The sequence below is a fragment of the Passer montanus genome, unplaced genomic scaffold, assembly GCF_014805655.1.
Source record: "Passer montanus isolate IOZ18808 unplaced genomic scaffold, ASM1480565v1 scaffold93, whole genome shotgun sequence".
NCBI lineage: Eukaryota > Metazoa > Chordata > Aves > Passeriformes > Passeridae > Passer > Passer montanus.
The window spans coordinates 1284034-1299937 of record NW_024374701.1 but is presented as its reverse complement, the minus strand read 5'-3'; the positions used below and the strand labels follow the sequence as shown (position 1 = coordinate 1299937).

Here is a 15904-nt window from a genome sequence, read left to right as displayed (position 1 = left end):
AAATTTTGGTGACCACACCTGGAAACAATGTTTCAGCATTCACAATTCCTTTCATCTGATTGTGGGGTGATAATTCCAAGCTAATTCCTGAATCACATGTTAAATCATTTGGAAAAAAAATCACTTTGGACTGTGCAGTATGAATAAATGTGCTTGAGATTAAAAGAGCAAAACCAAACACAGTCCAGAGCTGCGAGGCTTTAGGTTGTACTTTGTCCATTTAGTCACTCACATGGCTTATGGTAAAAGAGAAATAAAAATGACCAGCAACGTGCAAGTGCTTGTTCTGCAGGCTGAAAAAAGGATCTGCAGTGCCCCTGTGACAGCTGAGCAGGACAGTGCCCTGCTGGGGACAGAGAACTTGGGGGTCTGTCTGGAACAAGGCTGATGTGTGGATGGAAATGGTTGTTTGTGGGTTTCCTTCTTATTAAAGGCATGTTCCTGCTAGCAGGGGAAAATGGAGAAACCAAAGGTCTGTAGCAGACACATTTTGGATGGTTCCTGTTCCCAGTGTGCATCATGAGAAGCTCCCAGATGGGTGATTTGCCTCTGCAGCAGACAAAACCCCAAACCTCAACACTTTGCTTTACCAGCAGCTAAAAGTCTGAGTGTCTCAGGCTTAGGCAGTCAAAACTCCACCACAGTGGTGTTTCCCTTCTGAGCAGGAAACCTTCCCATCATATCTCCATTTTATGGCAGCTTGTCCAGTGATCTTTAGCCAGGCTGAGTAACAGCCAGGAAAGGACACCAATGCCTCAGCCTTGCCATCAGCCAGAGAAACCCGGGGCATTTTGCCACATGGTCCCTCCCTCAGCTCTCTCCACGCTCACACACATCCTCAGCACAGCCACGGGTGGCTCAGGGCAGGCAGGTGAGACAAAATGCCCAAAAGCTGTGGGATTGGTGTCCTGCTCCCAGGACAAAGGTCTTTGGCATCTGTGTGGCATCACCCAGGGAGAGCTGCCCTTGAGTTCTGAGCAGCATTGCAGAAGTTCTGAGCAGCGTTCCAGAAGTTCTGAGCAGAAGTTCTGAGCAGCGTTCCAGAAGTTCTGAGCAGTGTTCCAGGTGGCTTCCAAAGCACTCCAGTCCCACAGAGCAGTGCCAGGGTTTCCTGGCAGTCACGGCTTCAAGGCCACTCTCTCAGGAGGGAAAAGCAGAGCACTGCCTCACCTCCCTCACCACAATTCCCAGGAAAGCTCAGGCACTGGACACCAGTGCAACAACAGCAATTAATTGAGCAGAAGCAATTAATGAACTTGATTATATCCAGCAAAGAATGAGAGTGCAAGATCATTTGAGCCACTCTATGGGAAGGCTTGATTAGTGAATATGAAATAAACCCCAGAGCCAGGACACCATTATTCCTTATTTTATATTCCTTTTATTTACAAAACAGTTTTACTATGAATGCTGTAAATTTTGCACTTTTATCTGCACTAGGAAAGAACCTCAGTTAAAAAGAAGTCGTTTAAGAAATACAAATAAATCTTGCAAGATTGTGCAAAGAGGAAATTATTTTCCTAGAGCAAAGAAACGTTTACTGACTTTTTAAACTCTTGCTTTAAGAGCTGCAAAAATACTTGTTCATACAAAAATAAACAAAAAAGTGGGCATTAAATCAACACAGCGGTGGGTTTGAAGTGTGTTTGGTTTTTCTGCTTCTTTGCCAGCTCAGGTGGAGGCAGAGCCTTGATTTCAGGTCCCTTTATTGCACTGAGAGCTGAATCCCTGCAGGGGACTGAACTCCCCTTCCCTCCTCAGCTCCTGGATTTATCCTGCAAAGGGAAACAAGCAGGATCAGGGGGAGCCCCTCGGCCTGGGGAGGGTCTGAGGAGCCCCGTGCCCCTCCCCAGGGACCCCGGGGTGTTTGGGGTGCCCCTGCAGCTCCTACCGTCGGGTGCCAGGCGCTGGGGCTGGCACAGGTGAGCGTGGGTGGGCACCGAGCACACGGGGCAGAGGTGGCAGCCGGGGCTGTGCACAGGGACCAGGTGGGCCGGGGTCCCCTCCCCGGCCAGGGGACACACGGGGCTGCTGGCTGTGTCCCCGTGGACCAGGGACAGGAGCTGTCTGTCCGTGCAGGGCGGGCACACGGGGCCCTGGGGGCTGTGGGGAGAGAGGGGAGGTGGGTCCCAGCGGGGTCGTGACAGGACCTGCCCCTCTCCACACCACCCTGCACAGGCCCCAGCACCCACAAAAGCTGCTTTCCTTCACAATTTTCCTTTTTAAATCCAACAGGCAGCGGTTCAAGAGCGCAGAACTGCAGCTCCCCCAGGACTGCAGCTCCCTGCCAGTGGAACAGGAACTCACAGGAATAAATGGAAAAACCCCGGAGCAGCAGCAAGGAGTTCACACTTCCCAAAGCCAAAGCAAGCAGATGCACATGCCCAACCATGTTTATCTGGTTTTTCATGGGAATTTGCCTCTGTCAGTGGTGACTCTGTTAAGGAAGCTTTGTCAGCCTGAGAGAGCACCAGACTCACATGGGGGAGTGTCAGAAATAAATAAATAAGAGTGTCAGAAATAAATAAATAAACTGAGCAAACAGCTTCACCTCATCTCTTCTCTGGCCCAAAACCTTACCCTGCCACAAGCAAAGGAACCACACCCACAGGGGGAAAAGCCCTGGGCAGTGGCTGAGAAGAGGCTCCCACTGCAGGGTCCCACCTGGGCCCTTTGCTGCTCCCCCAAAAGCAGAGCCCCAAAGAGCACGAGGCCGAGCCAGGTGAGCAGAGCTGAGGAGCACAGGCTGTCCAGAGGCACCCAGGGAAACCCCACAAGCATCACCTGAGTGAACCTCACCCAGTTCCTCTCTCCTGTGGAGAAGCACCACACTTTACCTGGCACAGGGCGAGGAGCAGCCAACATCCACCCACTGCCACCTGCTCTGATTCTGAGTTCCACCTGCTTTTGTTCTGAGTTAAGCTGTGAGCTCTCAGCCTGGAGGGCGCTGGGCACACCCTGCAGTGCCGTGGGGAGCTGCCTGCCCTGGCCACACTCACCCCTTGTCCTGGCACTCCCCCGGTGTCCCAGCACTGCTGTCCCCAGCGTGGGCACGGAGCCAGCTCTCACAGGTGGGACAGATGTGGTCGCTGTGGAGAAGAACCATTGAGGGTGGGCACTGAGAGCAGGGATGTGCCTTCCAGAGCATGGTTCTGAGGCTTGGAATATCCTGGGATAGTGGGAGGTGTGGGGGTGGGATGAGATGAGCTTTAAGGTCCTTTCCCACCCAAACCATTCTGGGATTCTCTGATAAACACATTTCTACTCTGTTCTGAAATTCACTGATTTTTGTCCATGCCCACTGTGGCACCTGGGTATTTTTGGGTATTTTTAGGTGGAGGACTGACCTTTGGTGGTCCATGGGCTGCTCTGCCTCCCTCCACCACGGAGCAGCTTCTCCTGTGCCATCTGCCCTCGGCACATCCACAGCTTTGGCAGGAGAGCTGAACACAGAGAGAGAGAGGATAAGCTGAGTGTGGCTTCCCAAAAACACCCACGGCCCAGCGCAGCCACTGCTCCCTAATATCAAACCCTTGCTCCTGCTGAAGCAGGAACCACAGGAATTCCAGCTGCAAAACTCGCTTTATCCACATGGAGGTGCTTCCTCCCCCTTTCCCCTTGTTCTCCTCCTCCTCCTCCTCACCAGGGCAGCAGAGCTGGGTCTGTACCTGGTGCCTGCTGGGCTCGGGCTGTCCCCAGCACCAACGCTGGGCACGGAGTAGCTGCGGGGTTTTTGGGAGCTCAGCCAGCCCTGGCAGGCGGCGCAGCCGCGGTGTGGGGGCTCTGAGAGAGGGGCCAGGTCACCGTGGAGCTGCTCCTCACAGCTGGGACACACGTGGCAATTCCCTGTGTGGCTGTGGATGAGAGAGATGGGAAATCCACCCAGAGAGCAGCCAGGAGACCCCAGACCCTCCCGAAGCCCCCTTTGGACAGCAGGGTGCTCATCGTGGCATTTGAAATCAAAAACTGCTCAAGGATCTTTGCACAGGCGAGCTCAGCAGCAGTGAGACTCTTTGCTAAAGTCAGAAGTCTGGCACAAGTTTTTGGGCAGGTGAAAACGCAAACCTACCAAAAATAGGAATTCCAGGGCTTGGGGTGCTTCTTCTCATCTGTGACCTCTGGATGCATCGCTGCATCCCTTCCCTTCATCTCCTGCTTTTGTAAATTCACATTATAAGAGCTGGAGAGAGAGAAAAGGGGAAAATTGTAGAATAAAAAGAAGCTTCACAACATGGAAAAATCATGCTAGCCATGCAAATATACTGAAGGTATGGGGCTTGAAAGGGAAAATCCACTTATCCCCAGGGAAAGTTCTGATTTTCGAGGGGCAGCTTACTGCTTTTCACTCTCTTTCCGTCTCATGATGATCCCAGCTAGAATTCCAAGGGCTACTGGGGGAACTGACAAAGAAGGGAAAGGGAGAGTGAAATCAACCACTGACTCCAGGTATTTAACAGCAAACACCTTTGGGGTAGGAAAATATATTTTCAGTTTTAAGCTACTTACCAATGCAGCTGGGAATGAGGATGCTTGCTGGGGAGGAAAATAATGAAAGAGATGTTAAAGATATGAAGGCCAAAATGTGGTGCAATTACAGCAATTAACAGGACTTCTAAGAAATGGAGCTCTTACCCAGCCAGTAAGGATTCTCTTCTGAGGGTTTGGTTTGGTTTGTCTCTGCTGTGATTTTAACTAGGGAGAGACAAAGGAAAAGCACTCAAAATGTGATTTTATATGGCACTCAGCTTGTACATAATATATAAAATAGTTCAGAGAGGAGTAAACATCACATGGGCAGTGTCTTGTGCATCTCAGGCTGTGACAGGGATCTTCTGTGCCCCTCCAGGCCTTAAGGACAGAGGGGATTCTGCTGTTCCACTTCACAGAATCACAGAATCTCTAGGTTGGAAGAGACCTTTAAGATCATCGAGTCCAACCCATCTTCTAACACCTCAACTAGATCATGGCACCAAGTGCCACATCCAGCCTTTTTTTAAACACATCCAGGGATGGTGACTCCACCCCCTCCCTGGGCAATGATTCCAGTATTTGACCACTTGGCTTTATTGCCTGGGCGTTGTTGGACACATCAAATAAATCCATTTCTAAGTCCCCTCCAGCAGCTTTGCAGTCCCTGATAACTTCCCACACTGTCCATCACATTTCTGCCTGTTCCTCTTGAAGGGAGAACATAAAACCATGTCTGGTGCTGCTCAGCAGAGCCTGGCACCTTGCAAAGCAGCTGCTGCGCTGGAAACAAGCCCATCCTGTGCGGGCAGGATGGAGTCAGGAGCCCAGCAGGAGCAAACTGCGGGGAAGGGGCGGCTGTGAGCAGGGGATGGGTCTCACCGCGGCAGGCGGGCGGGGCCCCGCTCCAGGTGCCGCTGTCCCCGCTGTCCCCGGTGCTGTCCCCGCTGTCCCCGGTGCAGCGCAGCGTGTCCTCTCCCACCAGCTCCAGCCCCGGCTCGCACGTGTAGGTTGTGACAGAGCCCAGCACGAACTCCCCCGAGCTGTTCCCGCTGTGCTGCCCGCGGGGGATGGCTGGAGGAGGGGGGCAGGAAATCACTGCGGGAGGAACGGAAGAAGTCAGAGCAAGTGACCTCTGGGATGCTCTTCTCAGCTGACACTGCTCCTGTCAGGCCTTCACAGGAGCCAGGGGTGCTCCTGGGGACTCCCAGCAGCTGTCCCCTTGCAGAGATGCTGACCTGACTTCACTTAGCGAGGTAAACCAAAAATTCAGTATTTCTGAGTTGGAATATTTGGTTTTTCCAGTCAAGCACTGGACAACTTCACTCACCCTGACAAGCTGGAAGAGGACTCCAGACAGCTTTGTCTCCCTGTAGGAGACAATTGATGGAAGGTGATTCTCCCTTCAATCTGTACCTGCGGGGGCAAAAGGCACATCCCAAAATCAGCTGGTTGCCACCAACCAAGAGTGTGTGACCACAGAGGTGCTGAGGACTGTGCACGGGCAGAGCCATGTCCCAGTTACACCCAGTGACCCTGGCCAGGCAACTGGGAGGCAGAGGGCAGTGGCTTCACACTCACCCACGGTCACAAACCACTCTGGCTGTTGCACCCAGCTGATGTTCTGTTAGGATAACTTGGCCATGTTCTGGATTGGCTGGGATACCACAAGATTTCTCTAAAAAAGGAGTAAGATTATCCTTAAGACACCACGAGGCTGGGAAAAACCCCACAAGTTTAGTTTTCATGGCAGTGTGGCAATGTCAAATCAGGCAGTTAATGGTATTTCATATTAAATGTCATTAGAAAAGAGCAATTTTAAAATACAGGCGTGGCACTTGGAACACGGCATTGGGGGAAATGAAATGACATGGGGACACTCACTCTGACACAGCTGAGGAACTTCTGTCCACGTTAAGTTGTCCAAACAGGTGCTGGTGGGGGGCTGGGCTGTGGTGTTTTCAAAACCTTGGCGACAAATGTACCTCACCGTGGTGTTAACGGCGTAAAAATTCTGCATTTTGTCTTCTGCTGATATCGCAGCGAATGACACAGATCTGGGTCTGGGACAGCTCCCTGGCCACCACAGAGACACCCAAATGTCGGGTTACAGAGCAAAAATAACACTTTGTAAACAGAAATCCGAGTGATAACGCACGAGCCTCGCTAAGAACATGGATCCCAAACAGTGCCCTCCTCCCTGGCCACTTCCACCAGGGAATTGTCTGAGGTGAGAGAGTGCAGCCAGTTCTCACTGGAGAAGTTTCCAATTCCCCAGACCCAAACCTCCCCGCCTGGTTAACCCTTTGGTCACTCAGTGCTCTGCCCCTGCATTCCTTCCCCTTTCCCATGTGTTTCCCAAGCTGTTCCTCTGTTTTCATTAGCACACAAGTGCCACACAAGTGGTTCCGACCACTCGGTGGAGGGTAGGAAAAAGGGGCAGCAAGAGAAGTGGCCAGACCACTTCATCCTGTGTGATGAGGAAAGCCCTGAGGCAGCGATTGCCAAAGCTGTGGGTGTTCCCACAAGCAGCCCTTGCCCTCCTTGTGTCAGAGAAAGGGAAACACTCACGGCCGCAGAACTCGGGCAGGCTGGACCAGCGGGAGTTCGGCAGGCACTGGATGGTGTCGGAGAAAAAAGGGAGTTTGGTGTAACCCGGGATGCAGCCGAAGGTCACTGTGGAGCCCACGCTGAAGCTCGGCTGGTGTTTGGTGTCCCCCAGCGGCTCGGCGTGGCTGATATTTGGCAGCGGCCCGCAGTCCCCTGTAGAGAAATAAACGGGGATTTAGCCTGGCTCCTTCTGCTGCTTTTGTACCCCGGGCAGGGCGGGGCACACACAGAGCCGGTGGGAAAGGGGGGCACAGGGAGCACACACAGGGACAGGGATATGAGGCACACACACACAGAGCACACACATTCCCATGGATAACCCACCCTTCCATGGATAACCCACATTCCCGTAGATAACCCACCCCCCCATGGATAACCCACACTCCCATGGATACCCCCCATTCTCATGGATAACCCACCCCCCCCATGGATAACCCACACTCCCGTGGATAGCACACAGATCATACATTCCCATGGATACCCCACATTCCCATGGATACCCCACATTCTCATGGATAACCCACACTCCCCTGTATAACCCACACTCCCATGGATAACCCACGCCCCCATGGATAACCCACACTCCCCTGTATAACCCACACTCTTGTGGATAACCCACACTCCCATGGATAACCCACGCCCCCATGGATAACCCACACTCCCCTGTATAACCCACACTCCCATAGATAACCCACACTCCCATGGATAACCCACCCCTCCATGGGTAACCCACACTCCCGTGTATAACCCACACTCCCCTGTATAACCCACACTCCTGTGGATAACCCACACTCCCCTGTATAACCCACACTCCCGTGGATAACCCACACTCCCATGGATAACCCACACTCCCCTGTATAACCCACACTCCCGTGGATACCCCACATTCTCATGGATGCCCCACACTCCCGTGTATAACCCACCCCCCATGGATAACCCACGGGTCCTGCACTCGCACTCCCACGGGCTCAGAGGACGCTCCCGCACGCACGGAGCTCCCAGCCCGCAGTGCCCGGCTCCCCGCAGCCCCCTCCCCTCCAGGGGCTCACCCCGCGCCGCGGGCAGCACCATCAGCACCAGCAGCACCGGCAGCGGCAGCAGGAGCGAGCAGCGGCGGCCGGAGCCCATCGCGGGTCCCCGGCACTGCCCGGGCAGCGGAGCCGCTCCCGCGGGGCTGCTCCGAGCTCCGGCGAGCCCCCGCCCGCCCCTCCCGGCCAGCCCAGCTCAGCTGAGCTCAGCTCAGCTCCGGGAAGGCTCTGACGAAAGCCGTGAGCGCGGTGGGGAGCGGGGCTGGGTGTGGAACGCGCGGGGTGCGCGGTGCCAGGCGCGCCTGGCATCCCAAGGAGCAGCTTCCAGGGAACCCGCTGCCTCTGCCCCTCCTTCTCTGCCTTACTCTGCACCTGCCAGGAAAATCCCCCCTCCCTCCAAAGCTGCCAAGTCCCAAAGGGAAAGAAATACCCAAACGAAAAGGGGCAGGAAGGGGAATGTGTCCTCCCAGTCCGAGGAGAGGGCAGCCAGCAGCCGACCTGCACCTTCCTGCTTCCCTTTGTTATCCAGGAAACTGCGATGTTTCCACTGCTCGAACTTACCAGCTTACCTCTTTTATTTATTTTTTTAATTTACACTTTATTTTCCTTTCCTATACAATTTAAATTCCAATTGGATGCAACAAAGGCATTTGCGATGAGACGCAGAGGTGGTTTCCGAAGGGAAGGAATCCAGCACCTTGGATAACGTATTCCTATAAAACATTTCCTTGTAAACACGATGACAAATTCCATGGAGAGACCTTGGCTGCGTTTTTACAGCTCACTGCCCTGAATGGGGATGGTGGCTGCAGAAGGCAAGAGGAATCTGTTAACAGGAAATAAAACGAACCACCTTTAAATTCTGGGGAATTCTCCTGTATTAGCTTAGGCAGTGACCTTGGCACGGGGCAGGAGGATGCTGAAAAGTGTTTGGCAAAGGCTGCGGGCGATGCTGAGCCCCCGCAGGGAGTGGCTGCACTCGCTGAACCGAGAGCTGCAGCTCCAGCTCGGTGAAATGCCCGTGCTCGCAGGCTGAACCCAGAAAACCCCAAAAAAACCCAGAAAACAGGATATTTTCTGCTTGAGGAGGGGACAGGAGAGATCTGTGCCCCTGTCCGGGCTCAGCCCTGCCCTCTGCCCCCGCATTCACTGCCCCGTTTTGCCCCTTTTTGCCCCGTTTTGCCCCGTTTTGGCCCTTTTTGCCCCATTTTGCCGCGGGAGCAGCGGCTCCTCCCGGGCCGTGCCTGAGCCCCACGATAGCAGCGCTGTCCCTGCCCGGCCACCGAGGGCCACCTGCTTTATCTGGCCCTGCCAGCCGTGCCCGCAGAGCAGGAATCAGCCCGGGCAGCTGCTGCTGCACGCACGGAGCTGGCAAAACCCGGCAGCAAAAACAGCGCTGGAGCTGCCGGGATTGCCACAGGAATTCAGCCTCAGCTCCTAAACCTGCTGGGCTGGGCCTGGGTCTGCCTGGGCTGAGCCTGGGTGTGCCTGGGCTGGGCCTGGGTCTGCCTGGGCTGAGCCTGGGTCTGCCTGAGCTGAGCCTCAGCTCAGGGCTGCAGGGCTCAATCCTGGGGTGGCTGAAAGGGTCAGGAGGAGGTGTAACTCCAGCTGCCTTTTCCAGGCCACTTCCCAGAAACACATTCCTGCTTTCCTCCTTTACAACTTTTTTAAAATGTGCAACCAAGTCGAACTTGCCATGGGTGGCATTTATAAAATAAATGTTCAGAGTGATAAAGAACTGACAGAACATCAAATCCTGAGCATCGCCAGGATATACCTTAAAGCTGAATCTTTATTGAAAAATAGAAAAAAATACGACAAAAAACCAGCAAGGAGTTGAATTCACAGAGTGCCCTTTATAAACCATCACCATTTATTACTAAACAGAAATAAAAACCCAGGAAGGCTTTGGGAGTTTTAGGTCTTTACAGGACAGAATTGGGGTAGGCAGCCCAAAGAGCACCCGTGACTTTTCCAGTCCCTCTGTTGCAGGGTGGCAGCCCTGGGGAGGATATTCAGGAGTTGTGTTTCAGTGTCTGTGCCTGGCTGATGTGCTCAGAGCGGGACTGAGCTGCTCCCTCCCCCTGGAAAGCAGAAGTGGCTCCTTGACGTTATGAGATCAGAGATGCCCAACCCACATGTGGCGTTATCTTCCTGTGGTGGAAATAAAAACTGCAAGGAACTTCGGGCTGATACAAGAAAAAGCTTTTGCTAAAGAAAGGGCTAAAACCACTCCAGATATAAAGATTAAACAGTGTAACATCCCATGGTTTCCTGAAAGAAATGAGCTAAAACCCTGCAGGACGGGGAAGTCCTGGCTTCGCTTTTCCCTGCTGGCAGCTGGATGCACATCTGGATCAGCTGCATTCGGGAATTCCTGGGAAGCTGAGGGTGCAGCTCCCTCCCCAGGGCGGCTGGGCTGTGTTTAGGGTTTGTTGTGGTGTTTCCAGTGAGCAGGAAACCTGCGGCCCTGGAAACACCGCGTCAGGCTGGGCGGGACCCGGCCGGGCTCCGGGAACTCTGCAGAACCCCGGGGGTTTTCAGCCGCTCAAACCCTGCTGGGATCTGCAGGAATCGCAGCTGGATCGGGTGCTGGGAGGCAGGACTGAAAGGAAAACTCGGGTGGGAGGAGCAGATATGGAAATCAGCCAGTGCTTTTAGGAATAATTTTCCATCCATTTCTTGGAATGCAAAAACATCATCATTAAAAAATGACATCTTATAGGTGGACAGACCTGATTTAGGGCATCCTTTATCTTAAAGCAAGGAGTCCTAATAAGTGTGACCATTGCATGAGGCACTTTTGGAACAGGTCAGGAATGGTAAAAAATATTCTGGTTTTGACCCAAAAGACAAAACTCAGGGTTGGGCAAGCTCAGTGGACCCTGACACCAGAGGAACCCCTTTCAGCATCCCCCAGCTGGGTACCGAGATCCTCCAGTGGCTGTTGTGCCTTCCCCACTCACAGAGACACAACTACAGCTCCCAGCACTTCCCACAAAGCCAAAACTCATCCTTTTCGTGGATTAAAATTATCCTCTGCAGCGGGTGGGGGATTTGGAGGACCAGAACTTCCACCACGTCCAGCTTCTCCTGGCTGTGCATGACCTCCCTGTGGGGAACAAGGCTGGCATCAGCACCTCGGAGCCCTGGCACCCTCAGGGCTACAGGGTACAAAGTCCTCTCTTGCTTTTCAAAACGCCCAAAAAATTCTTTTTAAAAAATAAATCTGTAATAAGGTGAGGACAAGGAAATAATCAATAAATTAAAATGTATTCCAGACAAAGCAAAGCTTTTTATGAGAATAGGAGGTCAGTGCAGTCAAAGATGAGTTGTGAACCAGATGCCCAACCACCAAAAAATATAAATTATACAGAGAAAACTTACAGAAGAAAATAACGTGACAAAAAAGCCACTCACTTCCACAAAACGATGGAAATTTGGGCCGTTTTAACTTCTGAAAGCAGCCAGGTGGGGGAAGGATCCCCACGTACTTCGGAGGACACATGGATGCTTTGCTGGACCCAGAATAGGATTTGGGGGATTTGTACAAAGGCAGAACAAATCTGAACTCTGAGGCAGCCCAGTTCCTGCTCACTGAAGGGAAATAAAGGGGAAATAAAGAGGAACAAAATGAAAATTCCAGTTTTTAGGGGTGGGGGTAACCAGGGGTGCCGCTGATGTCGGTGTCCCTGCAGGACTGACCTGGTTTCCAGGAGGAGGAGGGCTGCGAGGGGGAGATGGTGTTTTGGAGCGCCTTTCTGTGCAGGCTGAGCTTCCTCTGCCACACCAGGCCCTGCTCAGGGGGCCGGGCTCCCTTTGCCTGCGGAGCTGAGCAAACGGAATTGGGGGTGACACTCAGGGGTGGCCTTTCCTGGAAATGGGATAGAGGGGGAATAATAAATATATAAATAAACGGGACTGGGTTCAAAAGTGAGTGATCCCGACTCACCTTTGGGACGAGCTCTCCTGGCCGTGCCCTTCGCTCCGAGGCCGAGGGCTGAGCTCTGCTCTGGGGACAGAGGCAGCGGGCTCAGGGCGCGCCTCCTTCCTCCGGAGCCCCCCCGCCCCTGCTCCAGCCTCTTTCCCCGGTAACATTTCCTTCCAGCTTCCATTTGACCCCCCCTTCACTTCATACCCATAATGTTTTAAGATCTTTCACCCTGAATAAAAAACTAATACTAAATACTGAGTAATAAATACTAAATACTAAATACTAAACACTAATTAATAAATACTAAATACTAAGTAAAAAATACTAAATAATACTAAATAACATGAAATACCAAATAATAAATATTATACAATGAATACTAAATAATTAATAATAATTTATCACTATTAATTAATAATTAACAACAAAAAGAAACCATTAAACTTATTATAAAATACTAATTAATAATTAATAATAATATATTTCAATTAATAAAAATAAATTATAAAGAATAGAAATTAAATTATATATTATCTATGAGAAATGATAAACAATAAATAATAAATAATAAACAAAAATAATAAATAAAAAAATGCTGATTTTGTGGGAGCAAAGCTGCTGAAATAGCAGAATAAACATTTCTCAGCTGTGTTTTGGGGACAGATCAGCCACAGAGTATCAACAAAAGCAATTCCAAGAGAGCTTTGGTCTGAACATGGGGATGCAGGATCTGCTGGAGCGAAGCAAAAAGGTTCAGTCTCACAATTTAGGAAGAATCTCACGTTCACAAGTTGGAAGTTTGCTCCATTCAACGTCGTTTCCTTTCAGCTGGCACCAGATGAAATTATTCCCGACTAATTTGTACCTAAAATACAGGAGGGAAAATCAGTGTAAGCACCCAAAACCTGGGAGCATTTCCCACCCTCCTGCAGAGCATGACCAGGGGTGTGGGAGAGGCAGTGAGGCTGCTGGGGAGCAGAACTCCTGTCAGCATCTCTGTTCCTCTATTTTTGGTGGCTCTCTGCTCTGACTCTGCATTTTCCATTTCCAGGGAAGGGAGAAGTTGGAGCTGAGGCTGGCAGAGTTCTCTGGGAATGCCAGGCAGGGCTGAGCTGAGGGCTGGATTCCCACATGGATTTGCTGAATCAGGGGCTCCATCCCTGCCTGCTCCTGGCCCACAGCAGTGCTGGGGTTGACCCTGTCCCCATCCAGGGCCTTTCCCACGCTGCTGTCACCTCAGGGGTGGCACCTGGGACAGTGGAAGGTGTCACCCACCTCACTGGGTGAGTTTTAAGCTCTGTTCCAACCCAGTCTGGGATTCAGATAAATCCTCCATGTACTCCAGGACAGTGAGGGCAGCAGGGATTGATCCACGTTAATTAAAGTGGTTCCTGCTCTGGTTTGCAGGGACAGCTGGCACGTTCCCCGTTCTGAATCCCTCCCTGTGCACAAACCCTCAGCATCTGGCCAGGATGGATAATATCTGATCTAAGAAGAGCAGCATTATCCCTCCACCCTGCAGTGGGTTTCCAGAGTTGAGCTCAGCCCCAGCAGGGTGGGACTCGCTCTCATTTCCTTCAATTGCATCCCCAGGGAGAGACAAAACCCCTCTGCTGGCCCTGGAGCTGGGCAGCACCAGGCAGAGGATGCCAGCTGCTTCCTGCTGGGAGGGAGGAACACTGGCTGCAGTGGCAAGAAATTAAAATTTCAGGGCTGCCCACTGCATTTGGGCCCTGATTGAAAGCAGGCAGCAGCCATGAGTCAGCTCCTGACTGTGGAAATTGTGTTTCACTGCACTTTTCCAGCTGAACTTTAATGGATTTTAAACATCCCAATGTAACCCTTTTTTTCCAATATATCTCAACAACTGCCTTAAGCCAAAATATTTTAAATAACTTGTATTGAAGTCTGCAGTTATCAACTACAAATACAACCAGCTGCTCCTGTTGGGGTGGACACTCAGAGCTCCTCTGGGGGGCACTTGGAGGAAAAGGTGGCCCTGGATCCCCCCTGGTGCCCTCCCTGCAGCTGAGTGCCCCTCTGGAGCTGTGCCCAGCACTCACCCCTCCTCACAGAACAATTCCACTCCTGCTCCCAGCTGCAGGTCCGTGAGGGGCCCCGTCCTCCCCCCGGGCAGCATCCCTGGGGTGCCACAGGACCTCCCTGGGGACACAAAAAAGGCAGAGTGAGACCCAGACACAGGCTTGGAGGGGAATTCCCAAAGATTCCAGAGGGTTTTACTCCATGGACATCACAGCCAGGCTGGCAGGAGCCAGACTCAGCTGTGGGGCAAGGTGGGGATCCCAAAATGCTCCACACCCTCAGAGGGGTTTCCATTCAGTGGATCTGGAACAAGGCACTCGACTGTGAAAAAACATTCCTGTCCCATCACCAGTCTCAATATTCCACGAGTGTCACCAAGGGAATGCTTTGCCTTCCTGTTGAAGCTCAGTGCTAGAATAGTAAACTGGGATTTGTGCCCTGCCTGTCCTGGTGAAAACATCTTTTAGGACCACAAAAAGCTTGGAAAAGGCCTCTGAGATCACCGAGTCCAACCAAACATTCCCTAGCATGAAAATCAAGCCAGACCTGTTTGTGCCAGCAGAAAAACCAAAAAGAACATCAGTGACACTTCTGCTGCTCAGTCTTAAATAGGAATGACAAGGAATATCCCCAATTTCCTGTTGATGGAGCTCTTGGAAGATAATGACCAGGCTGGGAGCAGCCAGGGCTGCTTTTTGGGGTGTGGGGCAGCAGAAATACTCACTCCTGCACAGCTCGGCGGGCTGGGACCACGTCAGGCTCTCGAGGCAGGTGCTGGAGGGGGAGCTCTCCGAGGAGTTCTCGTAGCCAGGCCTGCAGACGTAGCTCACGTTGGTGCCAACGGGGAAGAAATTCCTCCTCTCATCCTCCTTGGACAGGGCAGCAAACCTCAGCCTGGCTGGGGCAGCGCAGCTCCCTGGCAGCCAAGGAGAGGCAGCCTGACAGAGCTGCCACCAGCAGCTGCCCAAACACTCCCTGGGGTCACCGGAATGCCTCTGAGAGCTCCTGGTGCTGCTGGCAGCAGAGCTGGGGCTCCTTTCCAGCTGCCAACCTGCTGCAGGCTCCAGAGCGGGGTAAGGAGCCCGGGGAGGGGTCAGCAGGACATGGGGAGCACAGGGGGGGACACAGGAGCCCCCAGCCCACCCCTGACTGAGCCCTCTGCCAGCCCCTGGGGCCACCAGAGACTGCGAGGGGCAGCAGGGCAGGGCAGGGGGCTTGTCCCCAGGGCAGGGACAGTGACAGGGCAGGGGTTTTGTCCCCAGAACAGGGACAGAGCCAGGGCAGCAGGTTTGTCCTTGGGGACAGGGATAGAGCAGCACAGAGGGTTTGTCCCCAGGGCAGGGACAGTGACAGGGCAGGGGTTTTGTCCCCAGGGCAGGGGCAGAGCCAGGGCAGCAGGTTTGTCTCTGGGGACAGGGACAGAGCCAGGGTACATTGCTGGAGGGCCTGGAATAGGTCATGGCAGGAGGGGGCCCGCAGTCACCTGCGGCAGGAGAACACCTCCTCAGTGAGGACCCCCTTCCCCGGCCCCTTCCCCAGCCCAGGAGGGTGCTTGGATGGCCCGGGTACCCCTGCGGGAAGGCACCAGCCAGGGCTGGCCCTGGGACAGCGCTGACCCCAGATCCAAGGTGTGGCACCCCCAGCCCAGCCCCGGAGCAGCCAGTGGGATCCAGGCAGGTGTCCCTGCTCCTTGCCACGGCCCCATACTCACCGTGAGCCCCAGGAATGCTGAGGAGCCCCAGCAGGGCCAGCAGCAGCACGGGCTGGCCAGAGGTCACCCCGCAGCTCGGGGGGTCGGGGGGTCCCCCCCATCCCGGTGCTG

General features: G+C 53.1%; 1 protein-coding gene and 1 long non-coding RNA gene across 4 annotated transcripts; both read right to left on the bottom strand.

Moving 5' to 3' along the window:
- Positions 1 to 1353: 1353 nt before the first annotated feature.
- Positions 1354 to 8565, bottom strand: LOC120495928 (complement decay-accelerating factor-like). Of its 3 annotated transcripts, XM_039695907.1 has the most exons (15): positions 8127 to 8558; positions 7039 to 7230; positions 6352 to 6543; positions 6049 to 6145; positions 5798 to 5883; positions 5350 to 5565; positions 4633 to 4692; positions 4507 to 4533; positions 4337 to 4400; positions 4070 to 4180; positions 3669 to 3854; positions 3348 to 3443; positions 3000 to 3089; positions 1892 to 2103; positions 1356 to 1775 (listed from the first exon to the last, which is right to left on the bottom strand). In XM_039695907.1, the coding sequence occupies exons 1-15, from the start codon at positions 8203 to 8205 to the stop codon at positions 1771 to 1773; spliced, it is 1713 nt and encodes a 570-aa protein (XP_039551841.1). In that variant the 5' UTR covers positions 8206 to 8558; the 3' UTR covers positions 1356 to 1770. The 3 variants fall into 3 exon arrangements, 2 of the variants coding, with proteins under 2 accessions (XP_039551842.1, XP_039551841.1); XM_039695908.1 differs by lacking the exon at positions 3669 to 3854 and having other exon boundaries at positions 1354 to 1775; positions 8127 to 8565; XR_005626188.1 differs by lacking the exon at positions 1356 to 1775 and having other exon boundaries at positions 1968 to 2103; positions 2838 to 3089; positions 8127 to 8563.
- Positions 8566 to 9902: 1337 nt separating this feature from the next.
- LOC120495899 lies at positions 9903 to 12131 on the bottom strand. The gene is made up of 4 exons (XR_005626177.1): positions 12058 to 12131; positions 11811 to 11936; positions 11526 to 11702; positions 9903 to 11217 (listed from the first exon to the last, which is right to left on the bottom strand). It is a non-coding gene; the product is annotated as an uncharacterized LOC120495899 (long non-coding RNA).
- Between the last annotated feature and the right edge of the window lie 3773 nt (positions 12132 to 15904).